General features: G+C 33.1%; 1 protein-coding gene and 1 long non-coding RNA gene across 2 annotated transcripts in view; one reads left to right on the top strand and one right to left on the bottom strand.

Moving 5' to 3' along the window:
- The window catches only part of LOC148171116 (uncharacterized), a 36,778-nt gene that overhangs the window by 2,037 nt on the left and 15,098 nt on the right, over positions 1-19,643 (top strand). The window lies entirely within an intron of this gene.
- LOC148171117 (uncharacterized) lies at positions 14,729-16,263 on the bottom strand. Its single transcript, XM_088041631.1, has 2 exons — positions 16,198-16,263; positions 14,729-16,145 (listed from the first exon to the last, which is right to left on the bottom strand). The coding sequence occupies exon 2, from the start codon at positions 16,135-16,137 to the stop codon at positions 14,740-14,742; it is 1,398 nt and encodes a 465-aa protein (XP_087897757.1). The 5' UTR covers positions 16,138-16,145; positions 16,198-16,263; the 3' UTR covers positions 14,729-14,739.

Genomic DNA, 19,643 nt, shown 5'->3' on the forward strand with positions numbered 1-19,643 from the left:
TTGATTTTTTTTAGGATGGACCCAAAAGTTATAAAATTTAAAATAAAAATTTCTATCTATGGTTGTGTTAGCGCGACAGCTATGAAATTTGGTGAGAACGCTACTCTTAACTTATTTATTGCCTGTACAAGATTTCAAAATTTTTGAGTAACAAACTTAAATTTTAGAAATTTTTGTTTTTAGGACGGACCTAAAAGTTTCAAAATTTAAACTAAAAATTTGTATCTTTGGTTGTGTTAGCGCTGCAGCGATGAAATTATGGGAGTTTGCTATTGTAAACTCATTTATTAATTGTACTAAATTTTAAAATTCTGGAGCAACAGACTCAGATTTTAGAAATTTTTGATTTTAGGACGGACCTAAAGTTTCAAAATTAAAAAATATATATTATCTTAGGTTGTGTTAGCGCTGCAGCGATGAAATTTGGTGAGTTTGTTACTTTCAACTTCTATTAACTGTATTAAATTTCAAAATTCAGTAACAACAGACTCCGATTTTAGAACATTTTATATTTAGAACGGACCCAAAAAATTCAAAATTTGTAATAAAAATTTGTATCTTTGGTTGTGTTAGCACTATCGCGCTGAAAGTTTAGGAGTTTGCTACTTTTAATTTGTTTATTAACTGTATCAAATTTCAAATTTCTAAAGTTACAGTCTCAGATTTTGGAAATTTTTATTTTAGGGTGATCCTAATTTTATATCTTTGGATGTGTTAGCGCTACAGCGTTGAAATTTAGGGAGATTGCTACTTCTAGGTTTTTTATTTACTGTACCAAATTTTAAAATTCTGGAGTAACAGACTCATATTTTAGAAAATTTTATTTTTAGGACGGACCCAAAATTGAAAATAAAAATTTGTATCTTTGGCTGCGTTAGTGCTATTGCGAATTTTTTTTAAGAGGTTGCGACTTTTAACTTGTTTATTAACTGTACCAAATTTCTAATTCTAAAGTCACAGACTCAGAGTTTGAAAATTTTTATTTTAGGGTAACCTTAAAAGTTTCAAAATTCAACTAAAAAAATTGTATCTTTAGTTGTGTGAGCGATACAGCGATTAAATTTGCGGAAGTTTCTACTTTAAACTTATTTATTAACTGTACCAAATTTAAAAGTTCTGAAGCAACGGACTCGGATTTTAGAAATTTTTATTTATAGGACAAATTCAAAAGTTTTAAAAATCAAAATGTAAGAAGTGGCTGAAATTAATTAATAACTACACTTTAATAAGTAGGTACGTATTTATTCTAAGTCAGCAAATACACGTAATTAACATACATAAGAAATTCATACATAAGAAAAATCATCCAAATTTTCTTAGACTAAAAATATTTATACAAATTTGGTGGATGCGCCAATGGAACTTCATTTTCACATTTATTTAGGTGTAACTTTACCAGTACTGAAAAAAATCCTCATTTCTACATCCATTATGATAAAATCTGTATGAACATCTTCACAGAAGAAGCTGGAAACAAAATTAAAAGTTTTATCTATTTGGCGCATCCACCACTTTTCAGCAACTTCAACGATTTTCTACAAATACAACAATAAAACTTGTCTAAACAAACTATCGATGCCCCAAATCGTGCAGGCCCACCCTAACGTTTATGTTTACTGCATTGATGCATCATCAATCATGACATGGCCGTCTGTATCTGATTTATTACCGCCATCATTCTCTGTGAGTTTTGTGTTAAAGGGAATACATGCATGTGGTTTTATGTGTTAATGAAGTTATACATCACAGTATTATGTATTGCACTCGGAACGGTTTAATTTCGTGCAGATGAATGAATGGTGGAAAAGATAAAGTCAAAGTGTTCGTATTCTTTGCATAACTTAAACGTTATCTTAGTGTTTGCTCTTCCTTTATCGCACGAAACTTAAAACTCGTGAGTTTTTTCAGTTTTGTTTTAATTAGTGAAGGTGAAGTTCACGTACTTGTGTTTGTACATGTTTGAATTAAATTCGATGTTTTCAGAGCGCGTTGTATTCATTTAGAGTTAGAGTTTAGTGTGGGAGGAATCGACATTTGAAAATTCAGAACGAAGATGCCAATTACCGCGTTATTTGCTTTGTGAATCTCAATAAACTTCATTATGGAAAAGCATCTTAAGTTACAATATTCTTTAAGCTCTTTGTGTTTTTTTATTTATTCATAATAATCAAATTGTACAGGGCGTTCATTTTATCTATTATTTTGAGTACCGCCCTCCCTCGTTCCATGCTACTAATTGCAGCCACATCCCTTGTACTCCTGGCTTTACACACTCCATATGGTGCAGCAGCAAGCGCATCATCACTAGAATCCCACCCCTATTTACATACGCCAATGGCCACAACACCCCCTGACCATCTGCTTACCAAAGCACCCACATTCCACCCCGATCAAATCTCTATTTTTGCTGATCTTAAGAGATACGTTTGTTTACTTGTGCAATCAGCACTTCTCGAGATTCTTCACTTTATTGATTCTCCCCAAGCGAGAGGTTTCCTCAATGCAAATGAGTTTCGTTGGCTGAAGGTTTCTTTGAACGAAATTTAATTGTTTCAGGTTAGTCGTTAGATGCAGGTGTGTGTAACCTTAGAAGAAACTTTGAAGGGGAAATGGAAATGTCTCTTTACTATTCAGATTAATAATTACATTTAGTGTGGATGAAATTTAATAAAGCTGCTCTTCCGTGTAACCAACGACGTTCCCTATTGCTTAAGCCGAAATTATTCACTAAAGCGCCCCACTCACTATGCGTTTTGTATGAGCGACATGTTTGTACATGCATGTATGTCATAGAAGTTCGAGAAAGCCACACACGGTCCAAACATGTTCGTCATTTCTACTTCCGGAAACAAGTATGACATACAATAATTGGTCACACACAGATCAACTTTTGTATGATGGCACACTGTTTGCGCATACAAAACTTAGTAAAATGACTGTGTGTGAGCAAGTTTTGTATGTGAATACTGTATGCACATACAAATGTGAGTATGTCAAACGTGTTTGATATTTTGCGGTATGCGTAAAGAAAAACTTAAAAAAAGTCGTGAAATTTGTATGATTTTGAAGAAAGATCTTACTATGGTTATTAATAAGCGTTTTGCAGTAAATATTCTCAAATAATTTTGATATTTTTTTCTTTTTTTAATATATAGTCAAACTTTTTGTTTATATAGCACTGTACAATTGTTTCTTGACATCATCAAATAGTGTTTATAATCTTTAGAAAAATTTTTGTGCTTTTTTCCATATAATAATTTGACAATTACAATAGCGGCACAAGTACTTTCGACATCCAGATCGTCACACATGTTTGTATCGTGTAGGGACTATATTTTTTATCTTGTTGAAATTCTGTATGCGCAAACTTGTCTGTGAAATGGAAAAACATGTATCGATCACACATTCAACGTTATGTATGTATCAACATGTTTGAGAAATACTTGTATGCTATCAAATCCTAGAGTGTAGGATCAAAACTTGTATGACATACATGTATGTACATGCATGTCGCTCATACAAAACGCTTAGTGAATGGGGCGCTTAAGTTAGGTTTAAATTTATATTAATTGCTTCATGTGTTGGGTACGCTCGAAAAGGAGGATTTGAAATGGAGCGCATTTACATGCCGTTAATGGAATTTTTGGCCTCTTCGTTGCACACATGGCACGGGTAACCTTACTTTTGCGATGTCTATTAGTTCGGAAAAGCTGCGGCGGTGCGGCAAAACAGTCAAAGTTCACAGAATCTACAACTTTTTTAAACAAAATTCCTAATTTTGCCAATTTTCGTTCTAGTGGAATCAAATTTGGGGAGGTTGGTAGTTTTGAGTTGTTTATTGATTAGATCAATTGCAAAATTGTAGAGCAAACGACAAAAATTTTAGCAATTTTTGTTTTCAAGATGAGCCAGAATCTGGAATTTTGTACAAAATAAAATTCCCAATTTTGGCAATTCTCGTTTTACAGCATTGAAATTTGAGGAGGGTACTACTTTTAAGTTGTTTATTAACAGAACTTAATTGCAAAATTGTAGAGCAAAAGACACAAATTATTCAATTTTTTATTTTCAGCAGGAGTCATAATCTGCAAATTGTTTTTGATAAAATTCCTAATTCTGTCAATTTTTGTTCTAGAGCAATGAAAATTGGCGAGGGTACAACTTTTGAGTTGTTTATTAACAGAATTGTAGAGCAAAAGGTACAAATTTTAGCAATTTTTTTTTTGCACAGGACTCTGAATCTGCAAAATTTTATTGAGAAAATTTCTAATTCTTCTAATTTTTGTTCTATAGCAATGAAATTTGGGGAAAGTACTACTTTTGAGTTGTTTATTAACAATACTAAAATGTAAAATTGTAGGGCAAAAGGCTCAAATTTTAGAATTTTGTATTTTCAGCAGGAGTCAGAATCTGCAAAATTTTTTTTGATAAAATTTTTAATTCTGTCAATTTTTTTCCTAGATCAATAAAAATTTGCGAGGGTACTACTTTTGAGTTGTTTATTAATAGCACAAAATTGTAAAATTGTAGAGCAAAAAACCCAATTTTAGCATTTTTTTTTAAAAGGAATCTGAATCTGCAAAATTTTATTGAGAAAATTTCTAATTCTGCTAATTTTTGTTCTATAGCAATTAAATTTAGGGAAAGTACTACTTTTGAGTTGTTTATTAACAGCATTAAAATGTAAAATTGTAGGGCAAAAGGGACAAATTTTAGAATTTTTTATTTTTAGCGGGAGTCTGCAATTTTTTTTTGATAAAATTCCTACTTTTGTCATTTTTTGTTCTAGAGCAATAAAAATTGGCGAAGGTACTACTATTGAGTGGTTAGTTAACATTACCAAAATGTAAAATTGTTGGACAAAAGGCTCAAATTTTAGAATTTATTATTTTCAGCAGGAATCATAATCTGCAATTTTTTTTTAAATTTCTAATTCTGGCAATTTTTGTTCTAGGGCAATGAACATTGGCTAGGGTACTACTTTTGAGTTGTTTATTAACATCACCAAATTGTAAAAAGGCAGAGTAAAAGGCACAAAACTTTTTTAACAGAACATTTTATTGAGAATTAATTCTGCTAATTTTCGTTCTCTAGCAATGAAATTTGAGGAAAGTACTACTTTTGAGTTGTTTATTAATTGCATCAAATTGTAAAATTATTGAGTTAACGACAAATTTTAGAATTTTCTCTTTAACAATGTTGATTTCTATGAGTTTCCGTGCTAAAGCTTGCGGCAAAAATTGCTGTCGACCAGTAAAATCCCACTTAGAGTTGCCCGAATGTAAATAACTATTTCACCCACGGAACACTGGAAAAAGATAGTTTTTTCGTAATCTTTACATCTTGATATTTCAGTACAAAGCTTCACTTTATTGTTCTGATTAACGAGCTAAACATCAGCGCGCGCCATTGTGCTGTTCTTACGGTATTGTGTTTGCTTTGTGCATTTACATTCTTCGTGTCTTTTGTTGGAAAGTGTGGACACGTCTGTCAATGAAAACACAATAAAACCATTACACTGGAAGACCAGAAATAACAACTACAAAACTAATGGGATAACTAAAGCCCGTTTGGGATTTTAGTTTCGGTTTTGTTGTCCCAAAGTCTTAACACAGATTCACCTATTTATTCCTCAAGTTGGTATGTTAATTCCATACATCGAAAGTTTGCCTAATTGTAAACTTGAATAACAATATATCGGTTTCAATTTGTTTCATGTTTGAAGTAAATTATAGTTTGATATTTCAAATTTCTAGTGAAGCGTTAATTTACAATCGACTCCGTGAAATTGTGTGCATTTGTGTTTGTTCGGTGTTATTGCGATTGATATTTTATTTGTGGAGGTTGGTTTCACACCATTGCAACAATTTCATCGATAAATTCGTTTTAGACTACATCGATGAGAATAATTTCGGTTTCACGCCGATTTTTTGGCCAGAGCGTGAAACTTGAGGCGTGAGATTATGCAAAATTTTCCTAGAAAAGTGAACATTGAAATATAAATTTCCCTCTGCTTTCGAGATGGCTCCAGAAATTTAATTCGTCGCGTCCTTTTGAGACGATAGGGCAGCGCAAAAGGTCTGCAGAATAATAATCCGATAAATTTTAAGAATCTCCGAAGTTTTCGATTTAAATGTGAATAGGTTGAACAATAAAACAATACATATAGATGTAAAAACGAATAAAAAAAGGAGAATTTGTGCAAGGGGAAACACTTTTAGTTTTAAAATCCATACCGGCTATAAAACTGGCGACAAACTGCTAACCTTTTTATAAGAATTTCATGATTTCAGCATCTGTGTAAAGAACAGTTAAAATTTGATTTATGATAGATGTAATCGCGCAGCGGCAGTTATTAAGATGAAGCACCGACACCAATCAGATCTGATAAAAACTTTTCTTCGTATTATTTCTGATTATTTTTACGATCATGATCACAGTTAAGTTTTTATTATGAGTGTGTTACAAAACATAAATTTTACGACAGCCACAATTGTAAGTAAAAAAATTAGATTCATATCAATATTTATCGTCCGGAAGTTTTTGGGCCAAGGACTAGTGTAGACAGGATAATCAGATCCTTGCACAATCACAAAAGTGCTCTAATTTCATTGATAAATAGAACCGAAATTTTCTTACTGCTCGGGAATTTTCCCAGCTCGATCAACTTCCACCCGATTAAACAATAAACGCGAGATTACAATTCCGCCCGATTGAGCGTTCTCGTTTTTATTAACATTTACCTCGAGAGTATGGGCCGCGAACAAGAAGTCCATCACGGATTAGTGCAGAAACTGGCTACAAAGTGTTATGTATTCATCAGACTAGGAGGGTCAGGAAGTCAAAAATCCATTTTCACCGCCTCCGCGTGAAAGCTTCAAGTTTCCCTTCTATAGATCGAATTACAAAAAAATAATTTTGACAATATGTCAGTACGAAACACGAGCTTCCAATCCCATCCAGTTAATTAAACACCCCTCTTGCACCCTCGAAATTTATTTACGCCGTTTATTGGTTATTTCCAAGGGAGTTTTATCTCCCAGCTGTCACTTTCCAATATTTCCTCTTCTGATATTTAATATTCTGATGAGTTTTGATCGGAAATAACGTCTATGCAGATGTGTTTATCACCGGTTGCAACGCGCCTGAATAAATTCAGCTCTACATTTCAGTAGAGATTTAGTTCGTCTTGTCGCCTTCTTTCGATGCAATTAGTGTTAGAATACTCGGCTTGTTTGCATCCTTTGGATTTGAAATTCTTGAGGCGTTCGTTATCGTTGTTGTTTGGTGGCGTGTTATTCCCATTCGTGTCCGACAATGTTGCCAATCTCAATTAGGATTAATCTGGAGTTGTATTGTGATTGGGGAAGAGGGTGATGGAGTGTCACAAATGGATCCTAATGGCAATGAGACAATAAAAGAGAAGAGGGAGGGAAATTGGGTTGTGGCGACGAATTTAGATTATAATAAAAAAGAGAGGCCAAATTTTTGTGGAAATGTTTAGTTCTCTTGATTCTCTATACTTTTTTCAGCTTCTTTACATTTTTTTTATATTTAAGTTAGTTTTGGATCTTTCTTTTGATTTACTCTAGATTCATCAGTTTTATTACATGCATTAATTAAAATCTTTCAATTATATCTACTTGTCTATTGCTTGTCTCTACATCTTCTATACCTATATTCTCTTTTTTCTTTCTACATTCTCTCAAAATTTCTTGTAAATACTTCTTTCAATTTGCTGTATCTTCTTAAATTCTTTCTACATCTTTACTCTTCAAACTCTTTTTTTTTCAGATTCTTTCGCTGTACCTTTAGCTTCTTTAGGATTTTTTTATTCGACAGCTTTAACTTTTGAATCTTTTCAAATTTTCATTATAATTGTAAACTTTAAATTCTCTCTAGAAATTTCTTTCCATTCTCTTCATTATTATTACTATCTGAATATTTTTTCTGATTCTATCTATATTACTTAAGAATCTGTCGATTTTTACAGATCCTTTTTTAATTCTTCCGTATATTTAAATATTTTTCAACATTCCTCAAATTCTCAAAATCTGTGAAATCTCGGTATTATATTCTTTCTAAATATTTTTGATTCTTTAATTTAGTTGAAATATTTTCTTCTCATTAAATTCCTCTTAGGTTTTTCTTAAATTCTTAAATTTTTTTTGCACTCTTTCTACATTCTCTAGATTTTTTAGATTTTCTGTAAATTCTTGGGTTCTTAGATTCTCTCTAAATTTGCTACACATTTTTTTGGATTATTTCTTAATGTTCTAGATTTTGTCTACATTGCTTACTTTCTATATAATTTAGTCTAGATTTTATTTATAATCTGAATTTATATAGATTTTTCTTAGATTTTCTTTCTTAGAAATTCTTTCTTTACTTTTAGTTTCTTTTCTGGATTTACCGAACATTCTCTTTGATTTGGCCACTAAATATCTCTAAAATCTGAATTTTTAAGATTTTGTATAATTTCTTTTTAGGTTTTTTCAGATTGTCTTTAAAGTTTGTATTTTTTTAGACTCACTTTAGGTTTTCTATATTTTTTATAATCTTTGTTTTCTTTTTAGATGCTTTAAATTACCTTTACATTTATTCTCTGAGATTCTATCTATTTTTAAGGTGTTTTTTAGTCTTTTAGGAGTAACTTCAATTTGTTTCTGTTTTTCTAAAAATATTTTTTTAATTTTATAGATTTTTTAAATTTTATAGACTGGGTTCTAATTGACTACTCCTTAGTTTCTTCAGTTTTTTTTCCGATTTTTATTTTAATTCTCTACAGAGAGAGTACTTTAAATTTTAAAGCTTATTTATTTTATTAAAACAAACTTGAACTTTTTCTTTATATTACATCTATTAATTAAAATAATAACTGTAAATATACAAGGAAACATAGCAGAAATGGGTGAATTTCCCAGAGGGATTAAATCTGGAGAATGTTCAAATAAACTTTAAAATATGCAGTAAGCTCAAGAGTTCTAAACAAGAATCTGAGAGCTTCATAAGTGAACCTGCAATTGTATTATACAACATGTTGCATAATTATCGTCATGTGCTAGAAATTACCAAATAACATTAGATTTGGTGGTAGATATTGAATTTAGAGCAATTTAGCGGTTATTATATTAATTGTTATAGTCCGAGCATGCCTCTGCAGTGGTTGTCAAATGCATATTGGGTCTTATTAGTACCCATTTACATGTCAACATTAATTGTCTAATAAATAGGATTATTATGGCGACACAGATTAATAAATTAAACTAGCTTAACCGAGATTTAATGCCCACGCATACAATTTTATACAATGTAGAGCTGACTTTGTTCCAAAGAAAAGAAACTCTTTTTTGGCTTCTTGAGTTGTAAAGCACACTTTTCCGACAACCGCAACATTTGAATTCAGTTTCACCGGTTTTACGTCTTTCCAGCAAATGGCGCCTTAGGCACAGGCAAATATTGCTACTTATAGTTGCTTGAATGTAAATAACTACTTTACACTACTTTACAATGTAAGCCGAAGTCGATGAAGCGGAAGCTCCTTAACAAATTGTTCAATTAATGAACCCTATTAACTCCAATGATTTGAATATGAAATAGGTGCCTCGGGATCGTGTCCTTTGGGTCTAATGACACTCGCTCATTACAAATTGGTGTGGAATGAGATTACATCGTTGAAAATTCATCAATAAAATTCCACCTAAAAACGTCCAAACGTGTTTATAGCCGGAAAATTTCAGTACGCTTATCCACCAGCTGAATTATCCCCACACAAACTTTTATTTTATTATAACATTTCGCTGCTCAGCGGAGTAAACTTGCCGAGCTGTCTCGCAACTTCAACAAAACCGCATGAATATAGATTTCGAAGTTTGACAAGTTGGTTTCGACTGTAATATCGAGAGAAATAAATATTGTGTGGGAAGTTCGACATGTTTTTTTTAAAAGTGCTGTTAGAATTGCCAGTTGAAAGAACGAGCTTTCAGACTTCCATGAATATTTATATCGGGAACAATTAGAAAAATCTTCAATTCAGCGATTTATTATTAATGAAAGATAAATTTGGGGCCGCTGGCCACTTTAATCTTTAATCAGCTCGGGCCACTGTTTGTTTTACTTTCATTGTTTCATTCACTGGAGTGCGTAAAAAATTCAAAACGAAAATCGTGAACTCCATTTTTTATTAGCACGATCAAATGCAAGCTGGAATTAGTTTGGAAAGGTTTCCACAGGAGAATGTTGCGGTATATTAAGGATAGTACAAAAATGAAGGTCTCTTCAGCTAAAGAAATTCCAGAGAGTACAAGCAATACCGAGACTGGCTACAAATTGTATTTTCTTTATCTCGCCTGAAACTTCCATTAGAGTAAGACACCATTGTTGGAACGAGCCGGAATGGAAGAAATATTTCCTCATACAAGACGCAATCAATTTTTTATCCTACAAATAAATCTGTCTCTTCGAAAATTTAAGTTTCTTCTGTTGAGTTTAAGAAAGTTTAAGCACCATTGACTTTAACCAATGGAGTTCGGAGGATGTTGTTTTGAGTTAGTTTTAAAGTCGTGATGGAAATCTAATTTAAAGGTAGAACAATGGAAACGTCTATTTCAGGGAAAAACTTTGTATTGTTTGTTGTGTTTGGGTGAAGTTATTCAATCAGTGACATGAAGCAATTACACAGTAGAATGGAACGACAGATACGAATCGATATCTATGCATTTTGTGGTATTCTATGGTTGTATTGAAACGGATTTCTTGTGATTGTCTCATTATTGATACCAGTCTCGTTTTTACCGCACAAGAGAGTCTTGTAATCATTAAAAAAAAAACTCCTTTAAAATTAAAGTGAGTTTTTGTCAAAGAAACATATTCTTGTAACAATATTTTAAAGAGTTTTAGTTCTGTTGCATTTTTGCGATGATTTTTAAAGTTAATTACAGCATTTTTGAATTCTTCTGAATTTCCACAAACAAAAATTGAATTGGGTGCTAACTTTTTTTGAGGTTTGTAATTCTTTAATTTTTAATGCTGCAGCAATCAAATTTGGGGAGATTAGTTATTTGGAGTTTCCTACTATCTTAAATTGAAACAAAAATTATTCAAATAAGAAAAAAAATGGAATATTTTATATTTTCAAAATTTTGTATCTCTGGTAATTCTAACCCCACAAGTCAAATATAGGGAGGTTACTAATTTTGATCTAATTACTAACTGCGCCAAATTTCAAAATGATACAGCAAAAGCTACTGATTTTAGAAATTTTTATTTTTGGATCAACTCAAACCTGCAAAAGAAATAAATTAAGAGGTGTAAGCCTCGTAATTTGAACGCCATGACAGTCAAATTTGGGGAATTTTATTATTTGAACCTGCTTATTAACTCAAAATTTTAAAGCAGAAGAGAGTGACTTTAAAAATTTGTATTTTAATAATGTACCAAAAAGCTGAAAAATTATGTTAACATTTGTAACTCTGGTAATTTTAATCCCACAGTAATCAAAATTGGGGAGGTTAGTAGCTTTAAGTTGCTTATTAACTGTACCAATTTTCAAAAATATACAGCAGAAGCGACCAATTTCAGAAATTTTAATTTTTTTGGATGGACCGAAAACTGCGATAATTTTGTATTAGTGGCTGTAACTCTGATAATTTTAACGTCATAGCAATCAAATTTAGAAAGGGTAATTATTTAGAGTTGTTCACTGTCTGTGTCAATTTGCAGAATTGTTAGCCAAACAAGACAAATTTTGGATTTTTTTATTCTGAAGATAACAGAAAAGGTAACAGAAAATTTCCAATAAATAATATGAAAGCATGAAACTCCGGTAATTTTAACGCCACGTCAATGAAATTTCAGGAGTTTCTTAATTTAAACTTGGTTACTAGCTGTGCTTAATTTCAAAATTATGCCGCAAAAGCGACTGATTTTGGAAATTTTTATTTTTCGAATGAACGGAAAACTGCGAAAAAAATTATTAAAGGCTGAAATTTTAATTTTAACGCCCCAGCAATCAAATTTAGGGAGGTGTGTTTTTTGCAGTTGCTTATTGACTATGTTAAATTTCAAAATTCTAAAACAGAAGCGACTAATTTTAGTAAATTTTGGAATTTCCTATTTTGTGAAAAAACAAGTCTTTTTTTATATTTTATATTTTAGGATGTACGATTAAATTAGTGTAAGAAACAATTGCGACAATCATCTTCAAATCGCCTGTAGCCAAATTTTCTGGTTTTTAATTTGTTTACTTAGCAAATTTTTAACGTGTGGGAAAAACCGGAATACTTGTTTATCCAATTTATAGCAGACTTCTTGTTATCTCGAATTTAAAGTTTCCTTCTTAATTTCTCCAATTTACTACCCTGCTGAAAATATATTTCGCCAAGAACCCACAGAATTTCTGCTTTATACCGAAATCAATCTCACTGAATCCTGACACCCACAATAACGTTTCGGAGGTCAAGAGTTGTTTTTCTTTACAGTTGACAATGACATATACCTCCAGCCTTGTCTTTCTCCTTTCCTTCGAGAAATCAGTTTAATACAACCACAAACATGTCTATGATCGTATTAAAACGACAAAAAGTTAGTTTTTTCCGGCACTAAAACCCAAATTGCTTCCATTCAAAGACTGATTTCAATATCGGGCTTTTATCCCAAAACCCCGATAAATATAATACGAATAAAAAACATCCCCAAACCCTTTTCAGCTGTATTAACTTCAGTGCAGTCCTTCGTCGTCCAAATGAAGGAAAATGCGATTGCTTGGAGGAATCCAACGATCAATCAGGGCTCATTTATTCCGTATTTGAACATCTTTTCGCTGAATTGAAGGAACAACGACCGGGAGAATTTTTTCGATGATTAGCACACCCCCGAGTAACTAAAACTTGAGGGTGAGAAAACGTGACCTTTGTGAAGAGTTAATGTGGCTGCAGTATTGGAAATACTATCCGCAGTGGCAAGCAGCCACGTCAGCGGTTTCAACGCGACAGGAAAATACCGCCCTGGCGGTTTTATAGGCTTATGTAAGAAGGGGTTGTTGTTATTAACGCGACGTTCGCAATAAATTTTGTAATAAGTAATTGGTAAAACGGAACGGAGTAATTAAATAATTAACGATTGTTTACTGCGTCAAAGGGAATTGGGAGAACTGGAGGAACGGGAACGTTATCCACTGTTGATTTCATTCGTGTCCACAGGAGAGGTGTTCAACCCACGCAAGAACCTTCAACACGATTGCCACTTCTATTTATTTCCATTTGAAACTGACATTCACAAAGCTCCCACATTTTCCCTGACTTTATGACGTTCAACTCTCTCGGAAAGCGAACATCAGCCACAATTCAAGGCTTCTTTGTATCTACTTTCAAGCGGAAAATTTAAACAAAGAGATATAAAAATGATAAATAATGGAAGTGGAAAATGAGTAAATTTACTCTTTTTTTTTGTTTGTTTATGCAAATTTCACTCAAAAATTCAATGAAAAAGTTAAAAATTATGTTTTAACGACATTCCAGACCGGAACCAACTCCCCTTTTTATACAGAATGGTCAAAAAACGGAAAATGCGTTTTATCTGCCGTCAATATTTCAAGTTCATTTTTTTATTTAACAAGTTTCCTTTGCGAAAAGCGAGACATAAATTTGATTTTATGTCGCACTAAATGCAATTGCACTTTAGCGCAACCGTATCAGACGTCGTTCGTATTTTTCCTCGTAAATGTTTTGACGTGAAATATCGAGTTTGACAATGTGCTCAAATTGTCACGAAGAAGTGAACTCGGTGTTAATTATCCTATGATAATATCGTTTGTTTACTTGCCAGAATCGTGATGGTGATAATTTTACGTACAAAAGGCTTCATTAATTACTTAGGGATAATACAAATTGCTAGTCAGTAACAGTTTTAATTGGGTCACGTCTGAATTCCCGAAAGTGCGGTGGAGGGCCACCGAAACTACCGCAGGATGAATAATTTGAGATTTCATTTTAATAAAACGATGGAGTTGGGTTTGGGGGCAAAAAATATCGGGATTATTGGTAATGAACTAATGAATGATTCGGTAGCATAGTTAGATTTTAATCAATCTAACTAATGAAGCTACGAGCTGTCAATTTTTGGAATTCAATTTGGGTTTTGTTTGGGATCTAAAGTTTTAAAATTTTGATTCTTCAAATATTTGTTTCGCTGGAAAATAACATTTTCTGAAATCTTTATTTCTTGTCCTAAAATTCTGCACTTTGGCACAGTTAATTAACACTTTACAGATAGTAACCTCACTAAATTTTATTGTCCTAACTTGAAAAGTAACAAAAATGCAAAAATTTTTATAACAAAAAATTGAAGTAATTTGGTCCGATATAAAATGAAATTTTGTACAACCTTTGTTTTTTATTCTAAAATTTTACTCTATGATGTATTATGACCAAATATACAACAAAAAAGAAACTAAAATTCTCTGAAACCGCCACAGATTCCTCAGTTTCTGCAAAATTAATTTTCATGTATGTCTGGTTGCCCACATCCCCGGTTAATCGTTCAAACAAAATTAATTAATAACTCGATTAATAACCGTAAAATTTAATTACCGCGCGATTTTCAGACAACTAATTACCGCATTTTTCCTTTTCTGATTCCTCCAAAGCTTTGAAATTCATGAGACGGGAAACTAAAAGACGAATGCGAAAGTAGAAATATATTTCTCTGAAGCTTTGCTGCATCGACGAGCGCAAAAAGAAACTAAAAACTTAACATCTCTTCGTTCCTCGTTTGCACAATTTCTGGACACACTTTTCTTCTTACTTTCCCCAAATTTGACAAGTGACTATCAATCTGAATGAGAGTATAATCTCGAAGCTGACACACGTTGCTACGAGAAAACGGGATTTCTAGTTTCCTTAAATAGTGTAAATTCTCCAATAATTCACGTTCGATGAAATCACAGTCTTGTAAAGTGGAAATCATTTGAATTCTGCTTCCGATGTCTGTGATGTTACTGCTGATGGACATGACGTCGATTAAAGTATCACCTGTTTTACTACTTCGCTCCATCGTAATTTGGGCTAAATTTCTTAAGGCAATGTCTATAACTTTGGAAACATGTTCGTGCTCGGCGCCAGGAGACGTATCATCAACCTCATTCTTATATTCTTGTAGGTTTTCTTTTAGAGCGCAAACGTCTTCTATCTTAATTTGCTGGTTTCTGAAGTCACCTTCTGGATTTACTTGGTTCTCCAGCACCTTCAACTTCATTTCAATCTTCGTTTTAACTTCTTTGAGTTGAGCAACGACGTCTTGAAGTTCGTTCAAACTACAATTCGCAGTGAACGATTTTTCGAATTCATTATAATACTGGATGAATTGTGGTAAAGTCTGATTGGTATAAGCGGCTTTTCTTCGGATTTTGTCTTCATTTAGTACCACTCTTCGCTCGAGAGCGGTGATGTTATTCTCGATGTTGAACAAGAGGTACTTCTTCCGCTCACTAACATTGATGTTAACATCGGGGATTTCATCGATTTCCCTCTTTAAAACAAAGAGGAATTTTCTGTGCTTCTTGTAACTTTTACTCTGGCTCACCCCGACGAACCTCCCCAAATCAAGTCTTCCCAGGTTGTGCTTTTCTTCGACCATCTTCAATTTCTCTTCAATTTCCATCTCGTTGAGAGTCTGCTCTACACTGAACACCGCGTCAAGAACTTTACTCTTTGTCGCTCCCACCTCATAGTCGACGTCGCCAATCAAACTAATCCTCTTCTTGTAGTCACGAATGGCATTTTTCTCCCGTTCTAAAGTTTGGTTCTTTAAATTCGCACCAAGACTCCTCGTGTTCCTTTCAATATCGTGGAGAGTTTGCAACGATTTCGATCTCAGTCGTGGCTCGATGCTCTTAAATTTGCCTTCCAAAGTCGCTACTTCTTCAAGAGCTGCAATTATAAGTTTCTCGACCTTGCGGATTCTCGATGCCCTCAGCGATTTACTTAATATCAAGTTAAGTTCTTTTATGTAATCGATGAGGATGTGGTGGGACCTGTTTCTGTCGTCGACGGTGAGCTCGTCGCATCTGATCCTCTCCATGATTTCTTCCACGTTGTCTTTTATGCTTTTTAGGCGGAGGCTCGCTTGACTTTGACCCATTTTGGTCGCTGAAATTCGGTTTGATGGGATTTGAGTAAATAGAGGAAGGTGTTTACTTACCTGTATTGCTTAATCGCGAGCACTAAATTGCATTGATATCTGAAATGTTGTCGTCGGACTAGTAGGTATAGATGTCGGATAAAGTTTGGTGATAAGATAACTTACTTTATTTAATTTATTTACTTTTGGTTGTCGTATCTATGTAGTGTGTACAATTTTTTGTTGAAATAGAACAAATCTGAGCAGATTTGAAACTAAAGTCCTGAGAAACTGAAAAAATCAAAATTTGAAGTCCAAGGACTCTGAAGGACCTAAAAACGCTTTTGGGGATTTGGAATTTTGGTAATTGTTACTTATTTTGGTAATTGTTTATTGTCTGTTCTAAATTCCAAATTTTTTGGGCAACAGGGACGGATTTTAGAAATTTTCATAAGTAATATAACGAGTGAGGTCGAAATTGTCGGAAATTTTTCCGACTGACGAGTAGTTTTTTCGACGATCAATTGTCTGGAGAAACAAACTGGGAATTTAACGAACTGACAAGCAACTGACAGATCGCGTGGTATTTTCGCGTGGAATTGTCAGTTTGCTGTGATTGGTTTATTTAAAAAAATAAATCTCTTATTGGTCGAATCTATGGTAAGTTGAATTCTCAGTTTCAAGACAAACCAAAAATTTCCAATATTATCTATTCGCAAGTGTAATTTTAGTAGTTTTAATGCTATGACAATGAAATTTTGAGGAATTACTATTTTTGACGTGTTTAAAGTCCGTTTTTTTTTTTAAAACCACCAACACCGCAATCTTCCCCTGCATTACAACCGGCAACGTTGCCTAGGGAGATTTTTGGTGAGAAAATAGATGTCAAATTTTTGACATTTCTGAAAATTGGGCAGTGTTTCCGTTAAAAACGTTTCTTTTACAGCCTGTTGGATTGCAAATCAAAGGATTTAATAGTGAAAAGACTCGGCACAGCCTGAAAGGCCGTTTCAATTGTTTCAATCAAATTGTCAATTAGGCAACTAACCTATTTGATTTCATCAGCAAAAAGTCACCATCGACGACGTTGCCGGTTGTAAAGATTTTTAATAAAAAAACGGACTTTATGTCTGTTCTAAATCGCATTTTTTTGTGCAACATTGACGGATTTTAGAAATTTTCATTGTCAAAACAAACAAACAATTTTCAATATTTTTCATTCGGAGGTGTAATTTTGGTACTTTTGATGCTGGGACAATGAAATTTGGAGGGATTACTATTTTTGACTTGTTTATTATTTGTTACAAATCTCAATTTTTTTGCGCAGCAGGGACGGATTTTGGAAATTTTTATTTTCAAGACGAACCGAAAATTCCTAATATTTTTCATTCGGAAGGGTAATTTTAGTAGTTTTGATACTAGGGCAATGAAATTTGGAGAGGTTATTATTTTTGACTTTCTTATTATGTGTTATAAATCTCAAATTTTTTGCACAACAGGAACGGATTTTAGAAATTTTCATTTTCAAGACGAAGCGAAATTTCCTAATATTTTACATCTGGAGGTGTAATTTCGGTATTTTTGACACTAGGGCACTGAAATTCGGAAGGATAACTATTTTTAAAATTTCGAATACATATTTGAAAAATTAATAAAGCAGAGGTTTTTAAAAACTAAACAGATATTCCAAAATTCAGAATATTAAAACAGACCAAATTCTGAATAATCAAGATAATACAAATGTGTTTTTAAACTCTTTTTTGCCGCGAAATAGTATTAAAAAAATTATCTTATCTTTAAATCTTTATTTTTATCATCATCTAGACTTTTTTATTCACAAGAAAAGCCAATTTATAGCCAACATGAGTTATCTTTTTGTCTCAACTCCCGAGTTTGTAAGTAATTAAACGAGAATAAGTTTGCCAGTAAAACTAAGACGCAATATTAGGATCATTTATTTTCTCAGCAGGAGAAACTAGTTCTAGTTTGGGAATTGTAGAACAGTTCGAGGAAACTTTTATTTACTTTTATTTACAAGCAATCTAATCTGTGATAATAATTGTGTAAATCGATAACAAAACATTGCATTAATATCCGCTGTCCTGTCTGTGCTATAGAAATGAAAAAATCTCCATTTCACCCTCATTTCTATGCATGAAAACCCAAGAAATGATTGCAATAAACATAAATTCCATCCCAAACTAATTAAACTAGAAATTTAATTTAAAAGTACACAAGTGGAGTCTTTCTTGTCCCATCGCACTTAATTAACACTAAGAAACACGTCTCATTTTTCATCACTTTTCGTGGCGCTCCGTGGGTAATAATTCAAGAATTTTCTCCTCTCGTTTTGTTGTGCTTTTTCGTCCAACTTCTTCAGACAATCGTTGATTTCTTTGAGTTTGTCGTCATTCTTATCACCAGACTCATACACCTCCATCCAAATGTTTAGTAGGGAAGTTCTCGTGTTATGATAAGCAAACTCCGATTTTCCTCCTTCGAGTTTTTCAGTCTGTCGCTCACAAAGCTTGAGGATTTTCTCGATTTTCTCTCGGTCCATGTTCGCGGTTCTCGCACTTTCACAAAATAAACGATAATCACGTGAGAATCTCGATAACTGATCGATAAAAGTCGATTCGTTCCTTGATTAAAAAAATATATTCCCGATGGGATTGAAGGGACTTGAGTGGGTTATAATGGGGTTGATGTGCAAGTTGAGCTTTATAGTCCCAAGCTGCCTCCTTCGTCAATAATTTCAGACTAATGACATCCCGGTAAAGTACGTAACATTGTAGCTAGTCTTTTAAGTGACTAGATGAGACAGGGAATTAACTCGGGGGCTGTAATTATCTGTAAATATTTGCTTGTTTGTTGTTTTATTAATACATTTCTCCGAGGAATTAATTAAGATAAGAATGATGCGTCCTCGACCCTTTCATAACACTGCTTTCGTTTTATTTTCTTCGCGACGGTGCGGAAGATTTAGGTTATTAGATTGAATCCTTGAGAGCTGCAGAAATATATGCAATCTCCGGTGGGAGCGGTTTTAACATATGTGAAGAATTTCATTCAGTTGTGGGGAATTGCTACCTCTTCAAAATGTTCATAATTTTAGTTTTTGCAATGAAAATCACGTGGTAGAGAGAAGAGTTTCTAATAAAGTTGCACTGCTAGATTTATTAGATTTTCTTGGAAAAGGTACAATTTTTTCAACCCGTCTGGTGCAATAAATACCAACTGCGTTCACAACTTAAAATTTCACGGAAATTTATGAAAGGAAAGGAAATGCGAAACTGAAAATAGTGGGAATTTGTTGAACACTGTTCGCATTGAATTTTTATCCTGTGCAGATCTTACAGAATCCCATAGAATCTCTTAAAATTATAGAAAATTACGGACAAATTTAGAAGAAGTAAAAATTGTAATGTAGTCCGCCTTTTCAAGCCCTCAAATTTCAACAATTCCACCCTCCACTTCTGTCAAATAGGTAAAGTCGCAAGTGGTGTGATTCAAAGTGTCGGTGCTCT

The sequence above is a fragment of the Gnatocerus cornutus genome, chromosome 7, assembly GCF_029298725.1.
Source record: "Gnatocerus cornutus isolate USDA-ARS CGAHR chromosome 7, icGnaCorn1.1, whole genome shotgun sequence".
Lineage (NCBI taxonomy): Eukaryota > Metazoa > Arthropoda > Insecta > Coleoptera > Tenebrionidae > Gnatocerus > Gnatocerus cornutus.